The sequence below is a fragment of the Dryobates pubescens genome, chromosome 30 (genome assembly GCF_014839835.1).
Source record: "Dryobates pubescens isolate bDryPub1 chromosome 30, bDryPub1.pri, whole genome shotgun sequence".
NCBI lineage: Eukaryota > Metazoa > Chordata > Aves > Piciformes > Picidae > Dryobates > Dryobates pubescens.
Window position 1 is genome coordinate 10431083 of NC_071641.1, and position 23701 is coordinate 10454783.

The 23701-nt window shown below is 49.2% G+C and overlaps 1 protein-coding gene across 1 annotated transcript in view; it reads right to left on the reverse strand.

Annotated features, from left to right (window-relative positions):
- The window catches only part of PCDH15 (protocadherin related 15), a 995294-nt gene that overhangs the window by 96879 nt on the left and 874714 nt on the right, over window positions 1-23701 (reverse strand). The window contains exons 23-24 of the mRNA XM_054174769.1: window positions 5280-5585; window positions 1991-2215 (exon numbers count right to left, since the gene is read on the reverse strand). Coding sequence (XP_054030744.1) covers window positions 1991-2215; window positions 5280-5585 — 531 coding nt within the window. The remainder of the gene's footprint in view (window positions 1-1990; window positions 2216-5279; window positions 5586-23701) is intronic.

The window sequence follows — 23701 nt, forward strand, 5'->3', positions numbered from 1 at the left end:
TCTGTTCTGGGAGAGGTTTTTTGTAGCCTCTGCTGGACTCTTTCCAGGAGTTCCCTGTCTCTCCCAGAACCAGACCCAGGACTCCAGGTGTGGCCTCACAGGGGCAGAGCACAAGTGGAGGAAAAGATCAGTTCTGAGCCACTTCCTACTTAAAAAGTCTAACAGAAAAGGCTCGAGGAGTGATGCCAAAAGTTGTGGGTTCCTTTCATTGACTTGGAAAGTGCTGGTAAAGAGCAGAGACTGTTAGGAAACAGGTGACCAGCATCTCAGAATGAGACATTTGGCAGGGACAGAGAGGTATTGTGGAAGCCTTATGTTGTCATCAAAGCTAATAACAGGAGGCATTTCCTGTCCTTCAAAAGAATTCTGAGCTCAATAGAGACTGACAAACAGAATTACTCAAAATCATGTGGCAATTCACAGCATCTGCAGATACTCCCTGAGCTGCACCCCAGGCTGAATCGGAGATGAGAAATGCTTTCTGCAAGACTCACATTCAAAGGAAAGCTGGCAGAGATGAAGTTCACATTTTGAGCTGGGCACATTTGTTTCTGCTACAATTTCTGCTTCTTATCTGAAATAAGAGTAATTAAACTCTCTTCTCTCCCACAGCTCACAGTTCTTCAACTGAAATCACAGAATGCCAGGCTGGAAGGGACCCCAAGGATCATCTGGTCCAACCTTTCTAGGTGACAATGTGGTTGGAATGAGATGGTTCAGCACCCTGTCAAGCTGAGTCTGGAAATTGTCCAATGGGAATCCACCACTTCCCCTGGCAGATTATTCCAGTGTCTAACTGTTCTCTTGGGGGGAAAAAAGTCTTCTGGATGAAGAAACAACTGCAGGTAAGGATTTGGCTGGCTCCAGAAGTGCACCTTTACCAACACAAGGAGGTACAAGTTAGAGCATCCAAAAGATTCTCTCCTCTTGGACTCTACCAGATCAAGCTGGGTAAGTCCTAATGTTTCAGCTACAAATGCTTTTCATTTGGGGATGGCTACCAAATATCATTCCTATATTGCTGGTGAGATAGCTGGAACCCAGAGGTCATGCTGTCAACTCCCTGCATAAAAACCATTCCTGAGCACTAGAGAAGCCTGTTCCTTTGCAGCTCTGTAGCTTCATGCAGCAGAAAGCGAAACGCAGGACACGGTGTGTCACAGCTGCACTCAGCACACCCCAAGGGTTCATAAAACTTTCAAACTGTAGTTTAAAATGAGACATGGTGTCATTCCTGCAAGCAGTCCCATTAGGCACTCACTGCAGCCTCTCAGAGGGCTGAGAGGACTTGAGGTTTGTAAATGTGTCAGGTATTCGTGTCCTTCATGAACCTGTGATCCAAGGCTTCACTACCCAGCTGCACATAGCACAGAAATCACAGCTCTTGTAAAGTGTAGGGGTGCTGGTTGACAGCCAGTTGAAGATGAGTCAGCAGTGTGCTCAGGTGGCCAGGAAGGTCACCAGCATGCTGGCCTAGATCAGCAACAGTGTGGCCAGCAGGAGTAGGGAAGTGATCATGCCCCTGGACTGGGTGCTGGTGTGGAGTTTGGAGCGAGGTGAGGGTTGGTCTCTTCTCCCTAGTATCAGGTAACAAAATGAGAGGAAGTGGACTGAAATTGTGTCAGGGGAGGGTTAGGTTGGAGATTAGGAAAATATTTTCTTGAAAAAGTGGTCAGGCATTGGAATGTGCTGCCCAGGGAGGTGGTGGAGTCCCCATCCCTGGAGGTGTTCAAGAAAGGTGTGGCCATGGCACTTTGGGTCATGGTTTAATGTGCATGGCGGTCTTAGGGTGTCAGTTGGACTTGGTGACCTTGAAGGTCTTTCCCAACCAAAACAATTCTCTGATTCTATGAAAAAAAAACACCAAAACAGTGAAGCAGCAGGACTGCAGATGTACTGTGGTGTTTCATCAGGACACCAGCAGGGGTTGATGAGGTATTTAGCAGCAAGTAGGAGAGGATGATACCAGCTGACAAGTTACTCCTCTTACCTTTACCCTCACTGTGACGGTCGCAAGCCCAGGAGGCATAGTGCCCTTCCTGTCGAAGGCTTCCACCAGAAAGGTGAAGGTTGCTTCTGTGTCAGAGAATGATTCATAATCCAAGGACTTCACAAGAGATAACTCTCCTGTATGCTTGTCCAGGGCAAAATACTCCAGCGCTTCCTGTGTCCGGATCCGATAGTTAACTTCAGAGCCAAGGTCAACATCCTTTGCCTACAGCATGCCACACAAGAGAACAACATTGCATCAAACCCAGCAAAGTCTCACACCAAAACCCCTACTGGAGGTCAAGAACATAACCTACTGCAAACAACTTCAGATTTCGCTCTGCTTTTGCTTTATAGTATTGCACAAAGACAAGGAAGACAAATCCCCTGAAGGTTGTAACGTCCAGAGGTGCTTGCCCTCAGGAAATCATAAAATCATGGAATCATAGAATCAGTAAGGTTGGAAAAGACCTCAAAGATCATCAAGTCCAACCTTTCACCCAACACCTCCTGGCAACTAAGCCATGGTTTCAAGTACCACATCCAATCCTTTTTTGAACACCTCCAGTGATGGTGACTCCACCAACTCCCTGGGGCATCACATTCCAATGGCCAGTCTCTCTTTCTGGGAAGAACTTTCTCCTCACCTCCAGCCTAAACCTCCCCTGGCACAGCTTGAGACTGTGTCTTCTTGTTCTGATGCTGGTTGTCTGGGAGAAGAGACCAACCCCCACCTGGCTACAACCTCCTTTCAGGTACCTGTAGACAGCAATAAGGTCTCCCCTGAGCCTCCTCTTCTGCAGGCTAAGCAACCCCAGCTCCCTCAGCCTCTCCTCACAGGGCTGTGCTCCAGACCCCTCCCCAGCTTTGTTGCCCTTCTCTGGACACCTTCCAGCAGCTCAACATCTTAACCTGAGGGGCCCAGAACTGGACACAGGACTCAAGGTGTGGCCTAAGCAGTGCTGAGCACAGGGCACAAGGACTTCCCTGCTCCTGCTGGCCACACTATTGCTGATGCAGGCCAGGATGCCCTTGGCCTTCTTGGCCACCTGGGCACACTGCTGGCTCCTGTTCAGCCAGCTGTCAATCAGTACCCCCAGGTCCCTTTCTGCCTGGCTACTCTCCAGCCACTCTGACCCCAGCCTGTAGCACTGCATGGGGCTGTTGTGGCCAAAGTGCAGCACCTGGCACTGGGACTTGTTAAATGAGCACCATGGTCTGCGTAGGAGTCACTGGAAGCTCATCCTGTTCTTGTTGTTGTCCCTGGGCACCTGCTGTTAAGTGCTGCCATGGAGAGGGTGCTGCTGGGCTTAGCAGGTGACCTCATCCTCTATGGCAGCAGGAGTGGGTTTATTTCCTAGCAGTATTTAGACAACACTGAATTTCATTGGGATAAGGACTATTATGTGGTTGTTTTAGCTGTTCTTTGACATTAGATTTCTCTGCAGTCTGAGAAAGCACTTCCTGCTGAAATTCTCAGGAGAGATTCTTCTCAGGAAGACATACCACTTCAGGACATGGTTTAATGGCCATAGTGGTCTTAGGTTGATGGTTGGACTCCATCTTAGAGGTCTTTTCCAACTGAAACAATTCTGTGATTCTATATCCAGGCTGCTTGTGGGAAGTAAATCTGAATTGTCTTAAACTGAGCCTTGAACAATGAGCAATCACTTGCCTGACTGTCTTTTTCCATATAGAAAGCAACATGTCCAGGTGTTCCCTTAGATGATCATCACAGGCTCACAGGATGCTAGGGTTTGGAAGAGACCTCTGCAGGTCATCAAGTCCAACCCCCTTCCAGAACAGGACCATAGCATCCAGCACAGGTCACACAGGAACACATCCAGACAGGGCTGGAAAGGGTCCAGAGAAGGAGACTCCACAACCTCTCTGGGCAGCCTGCTCCAGTGCTCCAAGACTGTGGGGACTGTTGAGGTGGAACTTCCTGTACTGTAGTTTATATCCATTGCCCCTTGTCCTATCACAGGGTACAAGTGAGCAGAGCCTGTCTCCTCCCTCTTGACACCCAGCCCTCAGATGTGTGTAAACATTTATTAAATCCCCTCTCAGCCTTCTCCTCTCCACACTCAGCAGCCCCAGGGCTCTCAGCCTCTGCTCAGCAGCAGTGCTCCAGGCCCTTCAGCATCCTTGCAGCCCTCCCTTGGACTCTCTCCAGCAGATCCCTGTCCCTCCTGAGCTGGGGGAGCCCAGAGCTGGATGCAATATTGCAGGTGGGGCCTCAGCAGGGCAGAGTAGAGGGGGAGGAGAACCTTCCTGACTCTGCTGGCCACACTCTGCTGAATGCAGGAACTTGTGTGTTAAGTTTACTTTGCTATGCTCACCACTAAGGCTTAGTAGTTTTTGTAGTATGTGTGTAGTAGTTAACTAAGTGCCAGGTTCTACACATTGGCCACAACAACCCCAGGCAGTGCTACAGGCTGAGGTCAGAGTGGCTGGAGAGCAGCCAGGCAGAAAGGGACTTGGGGGTGCTGGCTGACAGCAGCTGAACATGAGCCAGCAGTGTGCCCAGGTGGCCAAGAAGGCCAATAGCATCCTGGCCTGCATCAGCAATAGTGTGGCCAGCAGGAGCAGGGAGGTCATTCTGCCCTGTGCTCAGCACTGGTTAGGCCACACCTAGAGTCCTGTGTCCAGTTCTGGGGCCCACAGGTTAAGAAAGATGCTGGAATATGTCCAGAGAAGGGCAACGAGGCTGTGGAGGGGTCTGGAGCACAGCCCTGTGAGGAGAGGCTGAGGGAGCTGGGGTTGCTTAGCCTGGAGAAGAGGAGGCTCAAGGGTGACCTTCTTGCTGCCTACAACTACCTGCAGGGAGGTTGTAGCCAGGTGGGGGTTGGTCTCTTCTCCCAGCAACCAGCACCAGAACAAGAGGACACAGTCTCAAGCTGTGCAGAGGGAAGTTTAGGTTTGATCTTAGAAAGAAGTTCTTCACAGACAAAGAGACTGCCCTTGGAATGGGCTGCCCAGGGAGGTGGTGGGGTCAAGGTCCCTGGAGGTGTTTAAGCAAAGCTTGGATGAGCCATGGTCTGGTTGATTAGTTGGGGTTGGGTGATCAGTGGGACTTGATCCGGGAGGTCTCTTCCAACCTGGCTGATTCTGTGTGGTTCTGTGTGTGTGTGAGTTGCTTTTCCATTTCAGCTTTCCATAACTATCCAATCCATTTGTGTGGGCATTCTTCTTTCTCCCCTTATGGGGCAACAGAGCATGTGTCCTGCTCTACCCTAGGGCAGCACTGCACAACAAAACATCTCCACCCCTCCCTGATGGCCTCTTACCTCAATCTGCAGGAAGACAGTGCCGGGTGGAAGGTTTTCTGGCACGCAGACAGTGTAGGAAGCGTTGGTAAAAACAGGGCTGTTGTCGTCAATGTCCAGCACCTTGATGGCTAAAGTCAGGGTGGAATGGCGAGGGTCCACAGCCCCATCTGTGGCTTTCACGATGAGCTCATAGTAGTCCCTCTCTTCCCTGTTGAGCTTCACTGCTGTGTAAATGCTGCCGTTGGCTGTGATGCGGAAAAGGTTGTTGAAGTTTGCCAGGCTGTAATGCACCTGACCATTGACACCGGCGTCCGGGTCCGTGGCCTGCAGCAAAGGGGAGAACAACCGCCTCTTAATGCCTGCTTCCAGCCCAGGGGCCATGCCTCTCTGCAAGGTCAGGGTAGGTAGTATCCTAGAGAGCACAAGTGCCTGCCTGGCTGCTCAGCATTTGCTGCTGACGTCAGCCTCCCTCCCTCTGCAACTGATGGTGGACAGCAGCTGAACATGAGCCAGCAGTGTGCCCAGGTGGCCAAGAAGGCCAATGGCATCCTGGCCTGCAGCAGCAATAATGTGGCCAGCAGAAGCAGGGAAGTCATTCTGCCCTGTGTTCACCACTGGTTAGGCCACACCTAGAGTCCTGTGTCCAGTTCTGGGCTCCTCAGGTTAAGAAAGATGTTGAGATGCCAGAAGGTGTCCAGAGAAGGGCAACGAGGCTGGGGAGGGGTTTGGAGCACAGCCCTGTGAGGAGAGGCTGAGGGAGCTGGGGTTGCTTAGCCTGGAGAAGAGGAGGCTCAGGGGAGGCTCCCTGAAGGGAGGTTGCAGCCAGGTGGGGGTTGGTTTCTTCTCCCAGGCAACCAGCACCAGAACAAGAGGACACAGTCTCAGGCTGTGCCAGGGGAAGTTCAGGCTGGATGTTAGGAAGAAATTCTTCCTAGAAAGAGAGACTGGCCACTGGAATGTGCTGCCCAGGGAGGTGGTGGAATCACTGTCCCTGGAGGTGTACAAAAAAGGACTGGATGTGGCACTTGAAGCCATGGGTTTAGCTAGTCAGGAGGTGCTGAGGGACAGGTTGGACCTGAAGATCTGTGAGGTCTTTTCCAACCTGGTTGATTCTGTGATTCTGTGGATATGCTCAGGACTTCTGTTAGCTGCTTTGTCTGCTAAGGGCTTCCAGGACTTCTGCTGTAAGGGGGACTCTAAGACTCTGTGATGCAAGGGATTCTACAACACTGCAATAAAGGACTTCTGGGAGGACTTCTGAGATTCTCTGCTCTCTGCACTTCTGGCATCTCATTGCTACACAGCAGTAGGGTCCCTGCCTTCATTAGCCACCCAATGGCACCTCGTTACAAGAGGTCTATAACTGCATTCAGCTCCCCCAGATGAAGGGAGCGAGAGACAAGATGACCTTTGGAGGTCCCTTCCAACCCAGACCATTCTATGATGTGCAGTGACAGAAGGCAGGTTTGCTGGATCCTAACTGGATTTCAGGAGAAAATACAGACTTAAGCCACTCACCCTTGGACAACCAAGTGTGCACTTAAGACAAATCAGATGCTGTTAATGTCAAGCCCTCACACTTTGAACGCTGAAGTACCTTCAGGGTTAGGTGGTGTCTGAGGGGAATTTTTATTTTATGCTGTTTCATAGAATGGGAGGGGTTGGAAGGAAACTCCAGAGATCAAGTCCAACCCCCCTGCCAAAGCAGGATCACCCAGGGCAGATCACCCAGGAATGCATCCAGATGGGGCTTGAAGTCTCCATAGAAGGAGACTCTGCAACCTCTGTGGGCAGCCTGCTCCAGGCCTCCAGCACCCTCACAGCAAAAAAGTTTTACCTCATGTCAAGGTGGAACTTCCTGGGTTCCACTTCACATCCACTCCCCCTTGTCCTGTCAGAGGACACCACTGAAAGCCTGGCCCCTTCTTGCCCCCCACCCTTCAGGTATTTATAAACATGAATAAGATCTCCTCTCAGGCTGCTCTTCTCCAGACTGTTTGATTTAGATGTTTCGTGGCTGTCTAAATCATTCTGGAGTCTCTGCTCAGATGGAAGATGGATGCAGTCAGAAGACAAATAAAATGGACACATAAGACACTTCATGTTTTCATTACATTTAGCAATATCCTCATTGCTCTCTGAAGAGCTGCTTAACTTTTAATAGTTGAGTATGTTCTTCAAAGCCAAAGCGCAGAATCAGTCTCTTGCAATGGATGGGACCTTAAAGATCATCCAAATCCAAGATCCCTGCCATGGACAGGTTCACCTCCTACCAGAATAGGTTGCTCAAGGCCCCACCCACCCTGACATTGAACACTTAACAGGCTTGAAGCCTCCACAACAACGCTGGGCAGCCAGTTCTAGTGCCTCATCACCCTCATGGGGAAGAATTTCTTCTTACATCTAATCCAAACCCAGCTTCTTTCAGCTTAAAGCCATCCCCCCTTGCCCTGCCACTCCAAGCCTTTGTAAGAAGTCCATTCATGGCTTTCTTGTAGGCACCCTTCAGGTACTGGAAAGCTGCTCTAATGTCTCCCCAGAGCCTTCTCCAGGCTGAATAGCCCCAACTCTCTCAACATGTCCCCATAGGAGAGGTGCTCCAGCCCTCTGATCATCTTTGAGGACCTCCTCTGGGTAAGTATTTATCACATCCTTATCTTTTTCTGCTACACTTGGGAGAGGCAGATGATTGCAGCAGAAAACAACCACTCAGATTTGGAGCTGAGAGCTTTGTTCTCATACTCAACTAAGTCTCAGTTTTTGACACCAGCCACAGACTTCTTGCTTTTACCTTAATGTCCTTAAAGGAATGGGGGGAGGAGGAAATCCTCACTATGTTTTCCCTAGAGCCTGCTACGCAGCCAGAGGGCTGGCCTGCTGGTTTTCCTCTTCTTCAGTAAATTTATGGCACAATGAATGCCATTATGTACACCCAAAGAGCATTCTGTGAGCAAGTTTCTTTCATTTCTTGGACTTTTTAAAAATGAAGGTCCAAGACATCTGGGGAAGATCAGGAGAAATTTCCCTGTTTTGTTACCGCAACAATTGTCAGGAAGCGCTCCCCGAACGTTTCATCCCGGGGAGGGTACTCACGGGAAGCCTTTGTAATGAAACCATTTATATTCCTGGGAATCAATTAGAAGTTAATTAAAATTTAAATTAATAAATGAGGGGGAAAAAGGAATAAATTAATAAGAAAAAAAAAAAATTGTCCCTGTGCTTTCCCCTTGTGCTACATCAATGTGTTCAGCAGTAAAGGCTACAACTTCAAGGCCGCACCTTGAGTACTGTGTCCAGTTCTGGGCCCCTCAGTTTAGGAAGGAGGTTGACTTGCTGGAGCGTGTCCAGAAAAGGGCAACAAGGTTGGTGAGGGGCTTGGAGCACAAGCCCTATGAGGAGAGATTGAGGGAGCTGGGGTTGCTTAGTCTGGAGAAGAGGAGACTCAGGGGTGACCTTATTGCTCTCTACAACTACCTGAAGGGGGCTTGTAGACAGGCAGAGGTTGGTCTCTTCTCCCAGGCAACCAGTACCAGAACAAGAGGACACAGTCTCAGGCTGCGTCAGGGGAGGTTTAGGCTGGAGGTTAGGAGGAAGTTTTACACAGAGAGAGTGATTGCCCATTGGAATGGGCTGCCTGAGGAGGTGGTGGGGTCGCCGACGCTGGGGGTGTTCAGGGCGAGGCTTGACAGGATGCTTGGTTGTATGGTTTAGTTGATTGGGTGGTGTCAGATGATAGGTTGGACACGATGATCTCGAAGGTCTCTTCCAACCTGGTTAATTCTATTCTAATTCTAATTCATAAGGACCAGTGTGTGGATGGCAGCTCCTTTTTACTGTCATCTTTCCCTGTGTGGTAGGTTTGCTGAGGTTGCCAACAAATCAAGTCTCTTTGTAGAAATTGGTAGCCTGGACCAGAAAGATCTTCAGGGTGACATCCTGGAAAGGCACCAGAAAGCCAGGCAAAGAGAAGAGTTTAAAGTACACAGAAGCAGAGACTTAGCCCTACTGAAGGCAGAGGAAATGCAAAGTTGTAGAGCTTCTGCAGGCGACACTAAGAGAGTGCTTCAGGTTGGAAAGGACCCTCAAAGGTCAGCTTGTCCAAGCCCCCTGCAGGCAGCAGGGACACCTCCAACCAGAGCAGGCTGCCCAGGGCCACATCAGGTCTGATCTTGGATGTCTCCAGGGACAGGGCCTCAACCACATCCCTGGACAATGTGTTCCAGAGTTTCACCACTCTCATTGTGAAGAACTTCCTCCTGATGTGCAACCTAAATACACCCTGCTCTACTTTAAGACCATAGCCCCTCATCCTGTTGCTGTACATCCTTCTAAACAGTCCCTCCCCAGCCTTCCTGGAAGTCCCCTTCTGATACTGAAATGTAGTTACAAGGCCTCCCTGGAACCATCTACTCTCCAGGATGAGCAGAACCAACTCTCTCAGCCTGCCTTCCCAGGAGAGGTGCTCAAGCCCTCTGGCCACCTTTGTGGCCCTCCTCTGGACCCGCTCCATCAGGTCCATGTCCTTCTTTGTGTTGGGAGGCCCCGCAGCACACTTCACCTTCGTAAGGCACATTCTCCAACACATACATGTTGTCAGCTCTCAGACCTAGCCTCTCATTTAACACAAAGACATTCTGTATCATTTAAAGAGATACCAAAGCAAACAAACAAAAAAGGCCACAAAATTCTCCAAAGATCCTTTGAAATATTGCTGCCATTGGAAACAATGAGAATAAACCAAGATGAATTTGGAGGTATGGCTTTGAATACACAAACCTCTCTCTCTATATGTAATCACAGAATCATGGAATTGTTGGGGTTGGAAGGGACCTCAAGGCTCATCCAGTTCCAACCCCCCTGCCATGGGCAGGGACACTTCACGCTACAGCAAGCTGCTCACAGCCACATCCAGGCTGGCCTTCAAAACCTCCAGGGATGAGGCTTCCACCACCTCCCTGGGCAGCCTGTGCCAGGCTCTCACCACCCTCCTGGGGAACAACTTCCTCACATCCAATCTCAATCTCTCCACTTCTAGTTTTGCTCCATCCTCCCCAGTCCTGTCACTCCCTGACACCCTCAGAAGTCCCTCCCTAGCTTTCTTGAAGCCCCCTGCACATAGTGGAAGGCCACAATTAGGGCTCCTGGAGCCTTCTCTTCTCCAGACTGAACAAACCCAACTCCCTCATTCTGTCCTCACATCAGAGCAGCTCCAGACCTCTGCTCATCCTCATGGCCCTTCTCTAGACACCTTCCAGCACCTCCAGACCCTTCCTGTGCTAGGGGCTCAGAACTGGACACAGTACTCCAGGTGGAGTCTCACCAGAGCAGAGGGGGAGAATCACCTCCCTCAACCTGCTGGCTATGCTTCTCTTGCTGCAGCCCAGGCTTTGCTTGGCTCTCTGGGCTGCAAGTGCACACAGTGCTGGCTCATGTTGAGCTTCTCATCCACCAGCCTATATTGGTGCTTGGGATTGCTCTGACCCAGCTGCAGGACCTTGAATTTGGTCTTGTTGAACCTCAGGAGGTTGTCGTGAGCCCACCTCTCCAGCCTGGCATCTCTCCCCTCCAGCATGTCTGCTGCACCACACAGCTTAGTGTCTTCAGCAAACTTGCTAAGGGTGCACTCATATACATACATAATTATATATATAGATATATTAATTAAACCAAATTAAAATGACTTTCAGATACATGGCAGGCTTTGAAATTTGCCTCTTAACAACACGACTGTGTCTGTTGTAAACTCATTTGTGTAGAGCCCTGGGCATCAACATCTTTTCCAGGTGCTGCAGGACTGATTTGTTTCCATGCAGAGTGGCAGGCAGATCAACACTATGAAAACCCAATCCAATTAAAACAATTAGGGTGCCACCAAAACCCTGGCGAGAAGCCAGCCAAAGGCATGTGGAGACAAGCATCAGCTCTGAGCATTTCCATACATCTTAGGCCTGTGCTCCCACAGCTCCAGGGCAAACTCAGATTCCAGAGGGATGCTCCAACTGGGCCCTCAAACAGAAGGGTGCTGCTCTTTGTCCACTACAATTTCCATCACGTGAGAGAATCACAGGAGTTGGAAGGAACCTCTGGAGACTGAAGCCAACCCCCCCTGCCAAGGCAGGTTCACCTAAAGAAGCTCACATGGAACATGGTAAGAGACTTTTTAGGATGTCAGGGGGATTGGAGCAAAACTCAAAATGGGTAGGGTCAGACTGGATGTTAGGAAGAGGTTCTTCCCCATGAGGGTGGTGAGAGACTGGCACAGGTTGCCTGGGGAGGTGGTGGAAGCCTCAACCCTGGAGGTTTTGAAGGCCAGGCTGATTGTGGCTGTGAGCAACCTGCTGTAGTGTGAGGTGTCACAACTAGGCTTTCAGCCACCATGCACCCTCCCCAATTTGCACATTGCACTGCAAGAGACTCAAAGGTGAAGCTTGAGTTGGTAAAGGGCCACCAGACGATAGATCTTAGGAGAAGCAACAGATCTGTTTACAGGCAGATGTCTCCTCACAGCCTTCCAGATGTTGCTCATAGAAGAAGTGTGGGCACAACAGGTGTGATTGCTGTGGGCAAAACATCCTTCAGTGGCCACAGGGAGATGGACACCACAGACACCAAGAACAACAACAAAAAAACCCAAATAAACAAGGAGAGGGAACCAGCAAGAAGAAATGTCAGGAGTAACTGAAGAGATCCAAAGACAGGACCATATTGTCATTGGATCTCAAACACTGGAGGTGGTGGGAATGTCCTCCAGCACCACTGCTCCACTCTGGTGAGACCCCAGAGTACTATGTCCAGTTCTGGAGCCCCTATTACAGGAAGGATATGGATGTGCTGGAACATCTCCCCACCCTCACTGTAGAGAATTTCTTCCTAGCATCCAGTCTCAGTCTTCTCTCTTCCAGCTTCAATCCATTCCCTCCTGTCCCACCACTGTAAAAGGTCCCTCCCCAGCTCTCCAGTAGCCCTCTTCATGTCCTGGAAGGCTGCTCTAAGGTCTTCCTGCAGCCTTCTCTTCTCCAGGCTGAACAGCTCCAACTCTCCAAGCCTGACCCCACAGGGGAGGTTCTCCATAGAATCATAGAATCAATAAGGTTGGAAGAGACCTCAAAGATCATCAGGTCCAACCTGTCACCCAAGACCTCATGACTAAACCATGGCACCAAGTGCCACGTCCAGTCCCCTCTTGAACACCTCCAGGGACGGTGACTCCACCACCTCCCTGGGCAGCACATTCAAATGGCTAACAACTCTCTTTGGGAAGAACTTTCTCCTCACCTGCAGCCTTAACCTCCCCTGGCACAGCTTGAGACTGTGTCCTCTGGTTCTGATGCTGGTTGCCTGGGAGAAGAGACCAACCCCCACCTGGCTACAACCTCCCTTCAGGTAGTTGTAGACTGCAATAAGGTCTCCCCTGAGCCTCCTCTTCTCCAGGCTAAGCAACCCCAGCTCCCTCAGCCTCTCCTCACAGGGCTTGTGTTCGAGGCCTCTCCCCAGCCTCATTGCCCTTCTCTGGACATGTTCAAGAGAACTCTGCTCACCTTGGTGGCCTCCTCTGGACCCTCTCCAATAGTTCCATGTCCTTGTTGTGCTGGGGGCACGAGAACAGGACACAGTGCTGCAGGTGGGGTCTCACAAGAGCAGATTAGAGGGGGAGGATCACCTCACTCCTCTGGTTGGTCACTTTTATTCAATTTCAATCTGAGGGCACCTCCAGGAGTATAAATTAGACTCAGAAAAAAAAGAGGTAAAGGAAACAAACCAATCCCTGGCTGTCTGGCTCCTCTTGTCAGTGCTGCAAGAGGTGCAGGAAGAGGTGAAGCATGCTTCTACCTCTCTCATTGTTCAGAATTAGGAAGAGCCTCCAGTAACTGCTGCTGTTATTTCAGTAACTGCTCTGATCCACATAACTCCTCTTGTTTCAGTCTCTCACCAGGCTGACTTAGAAAGTGCTGCATGATAAAGCGAACCTGGAACCCTACGAATACAAATCAATCATCGCTGGATCACCCCAAAAAGACATCCCACATTTACTGCACACCTAGAGTCCTGTGTCCAGTTCTGGGCTCCTCAGGTTAGGAAAGGTGTTGAGATGCTGGAAGGTGTCCAGAGAAGGGCAACAAAGCTGGGGAGGGGTCTGGGGCACAGCCCTGTGAGGAGAGGCTGAGGGAGCTGGGGTTGCTTAGCCTGCAGAAGAGGAGGCTCAGGGCAGATCTTCTTGCTCACTACAACTACCTGAAGGGAGGTCATAGCCAGGTGGGGGTTGGTCTCTTCTCCCAGGCAAACAGCACCAGAACAAGAGGACACAGTCTCAAGCTGTGCCAGGGGAGGTTTGGGCTGGAGGTGAGGAGAAAGTTCTTCCCAGAAAGAGGAATTGGCCCTTGGGATGTGCTGCCCAGGGAGGTGGTGGAGTCACCATCACTGGAAGTGTTTAAGAAGAGACTGGATGAGGCACTTGATGCCATGGTTTAGTTGATTAGATGGTGTTGGGTGAGAGGTTGGATTTGATGATCTCAAAGGTCTCTTCCAACCTGGTTAATTCTATTCTATTCTATTCTATTCTATTCTATTCTATTCTATTCTATTCTATGCTATGCTATGCCATGCCATGCCATGCTATGCTATGCTATGCTATTCTTTTCTACTCTACTCTACTCTACTCTACTCCACTCTACTCCACTCTACTCTACTCTACTCTACTCTACTGTACTCTACTCTATTCTATATCATTATTAGGTTGGATACTAGGAAAAATTCCTTTCCTGCAGGAGTGGTCAGGCATTGCAACAGGTTGCCCAGGGAGGTGGTGAAAGGAGGTCATAGTGAGGCAGGGCTTGGTCTCTTCTCCCTAGCATCAGGTGGTAGAACAAGAAATTGTGCCAGGGGAGGCTCAGTTTGGATATTAAGTTTGAAATAGAGGTGAGGAAAAATTTCTTTGCTGCAGGAGTGGTCAGGCATTGGCACAGGGTGCCCAGGGAGGTGGTGGAGTCCCCATCCCTAGGGGTGTTCAAGAAACCTGTGGCCTTGGCACCTGGGGTCATGGTTTAGTGGTCATGGTGGTGTTGGGTTGATGGTTGGACTCGGTGACCTTTGAGGTCTTTTGCAACCAAAGCAATGGAATGATTCTCTGTTCTACAAGGCGATAGCCTTTACCTGCTGTGCTAAGCTTAAATTTGCATTGCCAACTACATGCAGAAACCCTTCTGAATATAAACCAACAGCATTCCACAGTAACAAATCATCTTCCTCCATCTCCAACAGGTTGGAAACAATTCCAGGAGCTCTGAATTACCAAAATCTCTCTGGAAAGATCATTAACTGTAAAATATAATGACAAGGGCTTAAATGTCAACAATATTAATTACACCATTATAATTCTTTTCAGAAGAAACCTCCTCCTAATATCCACAGTTCTTGCTCACTGTGGGGAACAGGATTTCAGCAGGTTAATTGAGGATTTATTCTCAGCTTAGACTGCTGGAGCTGGCAAACAGCAGAAGAACTTGCTATTCATACTCGCCTGCAGAGCAGAGGCAAACAGGACAACGGCCTCCTCATTAAAGCTGCAACACTTGAAACACTTCTTAGAATCATAGAATCAACAAGGTTGGAAAATACCTCAGGGATCATCGAGTCCAACCTATCACCCAACACCTCATGACTAACCGCATGGCTCCAAGTGCCACATCCAAGCCTTTTGTGAACACCTCCTGGGACAGTGACTCCACCACCTCCCTGAGCAGCACATTCCAATGGCCAATTCCTCTTTCTGGGAAGAACTTTCTCCTCACCTCCAGCCTAAACCTCCCCTGGCACAGCTGGAGACTGTGTCCTCTTGTTCTGGTGCTGGTTGCCTGGGAGAAGAGACCAACCCCCACCTGGCTACAGCCTCCCTTCAGGTAGTTGTAGTGAGCAAGAAGGTCTGCCCTGAGCCTCCTCTTCTCCAGGCTAAGCAAGCCCAGCTCCCTCAGCCTCTCCTCACAGGGCTGTGCTCCTTCTCTGGACACATTCAAGTGTCTCAATGTCCTTCTTAAATTGAGGAGCCCAGAACTGGACACAGTACTCAAGGTGTGGCCTAAGCAGTGCTGAGCACAGGGCAGAATGACTTCCCTGCTCCTGCTGGCCACACTATTGCTGATGCAAGCCAGGATGCCATTGGCCTTCTTGGCCACCAGCCTGGCTTCCCTGAGAGTAAATTTTCCTTCAGGTCTTCTTCAGGGACCTGTGATCCAGAGAAGGCTTTTCTTTGGTGCTGGAAGCAACTTGCAATGTGAATCTCCTCTGACCCAAACCTGGGTGGGGGGCAGCTGGTCTCCTTTTGAGAGGAGGCTGGAACAAGGATCAACAAGGAACAATGGGTACAAGCTAGAAAGGAACAATTAGTACAAGCTAGAACACAGGAGGTTCCACCTCAACATCAGGAGACACTTCTTGTCAGTGAGGATGACAAAACACTGGAGCAGGCTGCTCAGAGAGGTGGTGAAGTCCCCCTCTCTGGAGACTTTGAAAACCCACATGGATGCATTCATGGACAGCCTGTCCCAGATGATCCTGCTTTGGCAGGGAGGTTGGACTGGATGATCTCTGGAGGTCCCTTCCAGCCCCTAGCATTCTGTGATTCTGTGATCCCTATGACCCCTTTCCACTCCTAGAAAAGCTCCTGATCTCCAACAGCCTCTTCAGTATTCCAGCCAAAGCCTGCAGGTTGAGGGAGGGATGCACATGGTGTTGGAGGATACAGAGGGGGGTGGGGGTGGGAGTTGCATTCTTGTTTTCATCAATGATAATGGTTTTTGTAATGATTATTATGATGGGTTTAATGGGTTTGTTATTATTAATTTATTTACTGTTATGAGTTTAAAAGATTCCCAAGTCCCTCAGTTGTGTCAAGCAGCAAACAGAGTGTGGGGGTGGGAGGGCTAAATTGAATTTTGCACTTGGTTGTTTTTGGTGAGATTACTGTTTGGGTTCAGAGGACAAAATTAACATCTCCCCAGATGCAGCATGAGGCCATTAAGACTTGAAATGTTTGACATCTTGCAATTTAAACTATTTTAAGGAGGAAACCTAAATAATACACAGAAGTCTGAAATTTTCCTCTCTATTTCAGAAAGATTCTTTCCTTCTTTCAGAAGGATTTGCTCCTCCCCAGCCTTGCCCTCCAGACCCTTCATTAGCTTTCTTGCCCTTCTCTGGACATTACTCCAGCCCCTCAATGTCCTTTATGGAGTGAGGGGCCCAAAGCTGAACACAGGATTCAAGGTGCAGCCTCACCAGTGCTCAATACAGGGACATGATCCCTGCCCTACTCCTGCTGGCCACACTACTGCTGATCCAGGCCAGGCTGCTGGTGGTCTTCCTGCCCACCTGGGCACACTGCTGGCTCATCTTCAGCTGCTGTCAACCAGCACCTCCAGGTCCTTTTCTGCTGGGCAACTTTCCAACCACTCTGCCCCAAGCCTGGAGCATTCATGGGGTTGTTGAGAGCCATGTGCAGCACCCAGCACTTGGCTTTGTTAACCTCATATAACTGACTTTGACCCTTTGATCCAGATCTCCTTGCAGAGCCTCAAGCACATCAACAGTGCCACCCAATTTAGTGTCACCTGCACACTTAAATGTCCTTTTGGAAACACCACAGGTTTTGTGTACATCCCCCACGGGATTTTCAGAAGCAAAAGTATCTTACTGACCTCCCCAGTCACACCAGCTTACAATCAAGTGGCTAGCATAAAAGCATTACCATATGTTCAGGCTAAGTTTCAAAATGCTGACATATTTTAGCCATTAGACAAGACAAGACCCTTTGATAGTAACTTTTCATAGTCAGTGCTAATTCCAGTGCATCTGCAGGGTTAGTTCAGAAAAGCAATTAAATGTGACCTCAGCTAAAACTACCCAGTAAGAGCAGCTCAGTGCTGCAAGAAAACAGAGATTAAAATAATTGCAAATGGGAAAGCTCACAGCTGCAAACCCCTTGATTTAATGGACTGGTGAACCTCCTGCAAGAGTGAATCATGTTGTAACACTCAAAAATAGACAACAGTTCTCCAAGCTGGCACAGAAACAATTCCTCAACTTGAAGACTTGCATTGCCTGATTTACCTTGCAAGATCAAACCTCACTCACTGCGACCACCGCAAAGGAATTAGGAGCCAGGTGGGTATCAGCCTCTTCTCTCAAGCTGCAAGTGACAGGATGAGATAAAATGGTCTCAAGTTGTACCAGGGGAGGATTAGTTTGGACATTAGGAAGAAGTTCTTCACCTAAAGGGTTGTCCAGCCCTGGAACAGGCTGCCCAGGGCAGTGGTGGAAGGATTTCAAACAGTGTAATGTGGTGCTGAGCGACAGGGTTTAGCAGCAGACTCTCAGTGTTGGGTTAATGGTTGGACTTGATGAACTTCAAAGGTCTTTTCCAGCCTGAGCAATTCTATCAGAAATGTTGCTTGTCTGATGACTGTGTTGAATGGCAATGATATGATCAGCTCAGAGATTAACCAATGATTATATAACCTAGAAAAATAACCCTGTGCCATGTTACACCCAGCTCAGGAGGGGGTGGGCTGAAAAGAACCTAATTCCAGGTGGACAAAGAAACCTGACTCAGATGGGCAGAGAGACTTGATCCCCCACTCCCTGGGGGGAGGGGTCCCTGGGTCAAGGTCTATTCCACTCCCACTTCCCATCCACAGCCTTTTTAAGGGGAGACATTGCATGTCAGCCCCCACAGCAAACTCCTGGCCAAGCTGTCAGACCCTAGCTTGGACAGCAGCACTCTGTGCTGGGTTAGGAACTGGCTGGAGGGCCGAGCCCAGAGAGTGGTGGTGAATGGTGCCACAGCCAGCTGGCAGCCAGGCAGCAGTGGTGAGCCCCAGGGATCAGTGCTGGGCCCCATGCTCTTTAACATCTTTATTGATGATCTGGATGCCACAAGGCATTGAGTCCATCAGCAGTAAATTTGCAGATGACACCAAGCTGGGGGCAGGAGTTGATCTGCTGGAGGGTAGAGAGGCTCTGCAGAGGGACCTCAACAGGCTGGGCAGATGGGCAGAGGCCAAGGGCAGGAGATTGAACACATCCAAGTGCCAGGTTCTGCACATTGGCCACAGCAACCCCAGGCAGTGCTACAGGCTGGGGTCAGAGTGGCTGGAGAGCAGCCAGGCAGAGAGGGACCTGGGGGTGCTGGTTGATGGTAGGCTGGACATGAACCTGCAGTGTGCCCAGGCAGCCAAGAAGGCCAATGGCATCATGGCCTGCATCAGGAACAGTGTGGCCAGCAGGAGCAGGGAGGTCATTCTGCCCCTGTACACTGCACTGGTTAGGACACACCTCGAGTCCTGTGTCCAGTTCTGGGCCCTTCAGTTTAGGAAGGAGGTTGACTTGCTGGAACAAGTCCAGAAAAGGGCAACGAAGGTGGTGAGAGGTTTGGAACACAGCCCTGTGAGGAGAGACTGAGGGAGCTGGGGTTGCTTAGCCTGGAGAAGAGGAGACTCAGGGGTGACCTTATTGCTGTCTACAACTCCCTGAAGGGAGGTTGTAGTCAGGCAGAGATTGGTCTCTTCTTCCAGGCAACCAGCACCAGAACAAGAGGACACAATCTCAGGCTGCACCAGGGGAGGTTTAGGCTGGAGGTTAGGAGGAAGTTTTACACAGAGAGAGTGATTGCCCATTGGAATGGGCTGCCTGAGGAGGTGGTGGGGTCGCCGTCGCTGGGGGTGTTTAGGACGAGGCTTGACAGGATGCTTGGTTGCACGGTTTAGTTGATTAGGTGGTGTTGGATGATAGGTTGGACATGATGATCTTGAAGGTCTCTTCCAACCTGGTTCATTCTATTCTATTCTATTCTATTCTATTCTATTCTATTCTATTCTATTCTATTCTATTCTATTCTATTCTATTCTATTCTATCTCTCTTGCTGCTGCCCTTGGCTGCCTGAAATGCTGCTGCTGCTGCAGCCGCGTGGTGGGGCCTGTTCCATGCTGCTCCAGACATCTAAGGACTGCATCTAAAGAGCATCCACATTGCATCCAGCAACTCCTCTGCCAGCTGAGCCTGGGTTTGTATATATTTTTTATTTATCCTTTTTCCTTATACCTTTTGTAACTTTCCTTTTACTCAAATGCCTTTTACATTTTGTTAAACTTCACCTTTTTACTTGTAAATCGATTCCAGACTCCTTCTCTCATGATTTTACCTCTCTTTTTCTCCTGCCTAACTTGTCTTTCCCTACCAGGTAAAAAGGGAGAGGGGAGGCAATCTAAATCTCTTTCGTTTGGGCTTTGGGACTCCAGGAAAGCTTAAAGCATAACCAACCCAAAAGCTTCCTAAACCACATATTAACCAAACACGTTGGTTAACATCTCCCCATTCAGCTGGGCTTTCAAGCATCCCTCTAATCCTTTAATCCTGTTTGAAGTTAGTTTTGTCCTTTTTCTAGATTGCTGGCTCTCCTCCATCAGCCCACCCCATCAGAGAACATTAGCATTAGAATACAATCTGGAACTTAACAGGCAACATTTGGATTTGAGGCTACTTCTCTCCCCAGTCAGGCTCTTAAAAGGCTTCGGGTTGCCTTCTGGTGTCTTCTCTCCTTCACAGAAGAACACTTAAAGGAAATTGGTTCTCTTATATCAATTACAGAAACCAAGTGCTCTAGGGGTTGGTCTCTTCTCCCTAGTCTCAGGTGATAGAAGGAGGAAATGGCCTGAAGTCGTGCCAGGGGAGGGTTAGGTGGGAGCTGAGGAAAAATTTGTTTGCTGCAAGAGTGGTCAGGGATTGGAACAGGCTGCCCAGGGAGGTGGTGGAGTCCCCATCCCTTGGGGTGTTCACAAGAGGTGTGGACATAGCACTGTTGGATATGGTTCAATGGCCATGGTGGTGTTGGGTTGGCAGTTGGACACCACTCTGTCATTCCATTATTTCAGTAATTTCACTGAAGCCAGGAAAAAAATTCCAGATACTGAAACCACTCATCTTTTATTTTTAATAGATATACATATATATATTGTCTTGTTTGACTTTGTGAATGTGGAATGGTAGAAAATACATCCAGTGCTTGTGCTATCCAGAGAAAGCTTTTTCCATCCAGTGACTGGGAAATGGGCCCTGAGATAAACATGACAAGAAGTGATAAAAAACAGCCTCTGTCATTCCTCAAGTAGGAATAAGCTATCACAAGGCTTCATTAAATATTTCCAGTTCAACAGAATTTACCAATTACACTAATGTCAAAGAGAGGATGTGTTGCAGTAATTATTTTGTTTCATACTTCCATCCAAGCTAAACCAGACCCAGACTAGTGTTGGGGGAAGATGATTGCACCTTCAGGGCACCCAGCTGGTTTTAAAGCCATTTGGTACCAACAGGAAATTTCATGTCAGGACATTTCCAGATGCAAAATGAAAGAAAAGACCACAGAAGCTGAACGTGATGGCAAAACCCCAAAGCCACCAGAATCACAGAAGGGTAGGGGTTTGCAGGGACCTTCAAACAATCCATGCCACACAGAAACACATCCAGGTGGGTTTGGAATGTCTGCAGAGATGGAGGCTCCACCACCCTTTTGGGCAGCCTGCTCCAGGGCTCTGTCACCCTTAAAGAAGTTGCTCCTCATGTTCAAGTTTGTGGCTGTTAGCCCTTGTCCTCTCACTGGGCACTACTGAAAACAGCCTGGTCCCATCCTCCTGACAGCCACTCCTGAAGCATTTATAAGCACAAAGTTTCAGAGTTCCTTCAGTGCTGAGTTCGCACAAAGGCCGGGTGTGGTATGGGGGTTGGACTTGATCTCTAGAGGTTGCTTCCAACCCCTACCACTCTGACTCTGTAATTATATTCAACTATTAGATAGAAAAACAAAAGCTCATTCACAGAATCACAGAAAAGATCTGTCTGGGAGAACCCTCCAAGCTCATCCTGTCCAGCCTTTGACCCAGCACTGAAGAGTCAACACTAAACCACGTCCCTAAGCACCAGGTCCACACTTTGCTTGAACACCCCCAGGGATGGTGACTGCATCACTGCCCTGGAGAGACCATTCCCATGTGTATTGGGTTGGACTGAGCTGGAGTTCATTGAAGGGCAACAAGGCTGGTGAGAGGCCTTGAGCACAGCTCTGTGAGGAGAGGCTGAGGGAGCTGGGGTTGCTTAGCCTGGAGAAGAGGAGGCTCAGGGGAGACCTCATTGCCCTCTACAACTACCTGAAAGGTGGTTGTAGCCAGGAAGGGGTTGGTCTCTTCTCCCAGGCAACCAGCACCAGAACAAGAGGACACAGTCTCAAGCTGCCCCAGGGGAGGTTTAGACTCGAAGTAAGGAAAAAGTTCTTCCCTGAGCGAGTCGTTCGTCACTGGGATGTGCTGCCCAGGGAGGTGGTGGAGTCGCCGTCCCTGGAGGTGTTCAAGGGGAGATTGGATGTGGCACTTGGTGCCATGGTCTAGTCATGAGGTCTGTGGAGACAGGTTGGACTTGATGATCCTTGGGGTCTCTTCCAACCTTAGTTATACTGTGGTACTGTGATACTGTGATACTGTGATCAAGAATAGAATAGAATAAACCAGGCTGGAAGAGACTTTCGAGATCGAGTCCAACCTATCATCCAACACCATCTAATCAACTAAACCATGGCACCAAACACCCCATCAAGTCTCCTTCTAAACACCTCCACTGATGGCGACTCCACCACCTCCCTGGGCAGCACATTCCAATGGCCAATCCTCTATGAAGAATTTCTTCCTAACATCCAGTCTAAACCACCCCTGGCACAGCTTGAGACTGTGTCCTCTTGCTCTGGTGCTGATTGCCTGGGAGAAGAGACCAAGCCCCACCTGTCTACAGCCTCCCTTCAGGCAGTTGTAGACAGCCATAAGGTCTCCCCTGACTCATTGGTTGAGACCAGCTGGAGTTGGTGTCCAGGAACAGAATATCCTGCTTCTCCTGTCTTGAATGCTCCCAAGTAACATCTGGAGGAACAGAAGAACATTCTATTATTTTTTTTTAATAGAGGACTGAGACATTGATATGTCTCTATATGTTGGATATTGAGATAGTTTAAGTATGTAGATCAGGTTGTGAGTGTAAGCAAGGAATTTTTTTGCTGTTTTGTTGTTAGTGTAAGAATGAAATGAGATGGTGAAATGTATTGAAATGTGTAGAACCTGAGTGTGATGCAAAGGGTATGGAATAAGGGGTGGAGATTGTATTGGGTTGAACTGAGCTGGAGTTCATTCTCCTCACAGCATCTTTCTAGTGCTGTGGTTTGGGGTTTTTTTTTGCAGCAGTAGTTGATAACAGAGCAGTATTTTGTTGAATAAGTATCCAGGCTGTGTCCTTTCAACATTTTCCTGCCCCAAGAGTACATTGAGGGGTGGGCAAGATCTTGGGAGCAGACATGGCTGAGCCAGCTGCCTCAGAATGGCTAAAGAGGTCTTCCATACCATATGAGGTCAGCTCAGGTATAAGAATGAAGTGAAAGAAGGAAGTGTGGGGGTTCGTCCATGGCATCTATCCTCCCGAGTAACCACCAAGCTTAGAGAGCCCTGCTGCCTGAGACTGACCATTGTCCTGCTGATGGGAAGTAGAGACCAACAGCTCTCTCTCTGCTTCTTGCCTCCGTGTAGTCTATTGATGTTTGCTTATTAGTGTCATTAAAATTGCTCCTATCCTCTTCCTGGTTGCTGTTATATATATATTTTTCCCCCCCTCTCCTCCTGTCCACTGAAGAGGGGGAGTGATAGAGCATCTTTGGTGGGCATCTGGCCTCCAGGCCAGGGGCCAAACCACCACACCATGTTTAAGAACCCTTCTAGTGCAGAAATATTTCCTACCATCCAGCCACAACCTCTCCTGGCACAGCTTAGAACCATTTCCTCTGGTCCTGTTGCTTGACATCAAAGAGAAGAACCTGCCACATCCTTGCTCCAGTCTCCCTTCAGAGAGTTGTAGAGAGCAATGAGGGTCTCCCCTCAAGCTCCTCTTCTCCAGGCTGAATAATCCCAGGACCCTCAGACACTCCTCACAGGTCAACCCATGCTTTTTTCCTTTCACCTGTGGCAGTCCAGAAGCCCTGCATGTGTTCTAAGAATGTGCATGGCTTTGAAGCCCTCAGATTAACAATACTCTGAAGCACTATCTCCTGTTATGACAGGTAATCAATTATTTGTTTGACAGCTTAACTGGATTTCCCCATCATGGCCTTCAAATGTTCTAGATGAGTGACAGTTTTATATCCATGTGGTACTTGTGCACAGTGATAGGAAAATCATAGAGTCATAGAATGGGCTGGGCTCGAAGAGACTTCGAAGACCATTGAGTTCCAACTCCCTGCCATGGGCAGGGATACCTCCCACCAGCCCAGGCTGCTTATGGCATCATCCAACCTGGCCTTGAACACTTCCAGGGAGGGGGCAGTCACGACTTCCCTGGGCAACCTGTTCCAGTGTCTCCCCAT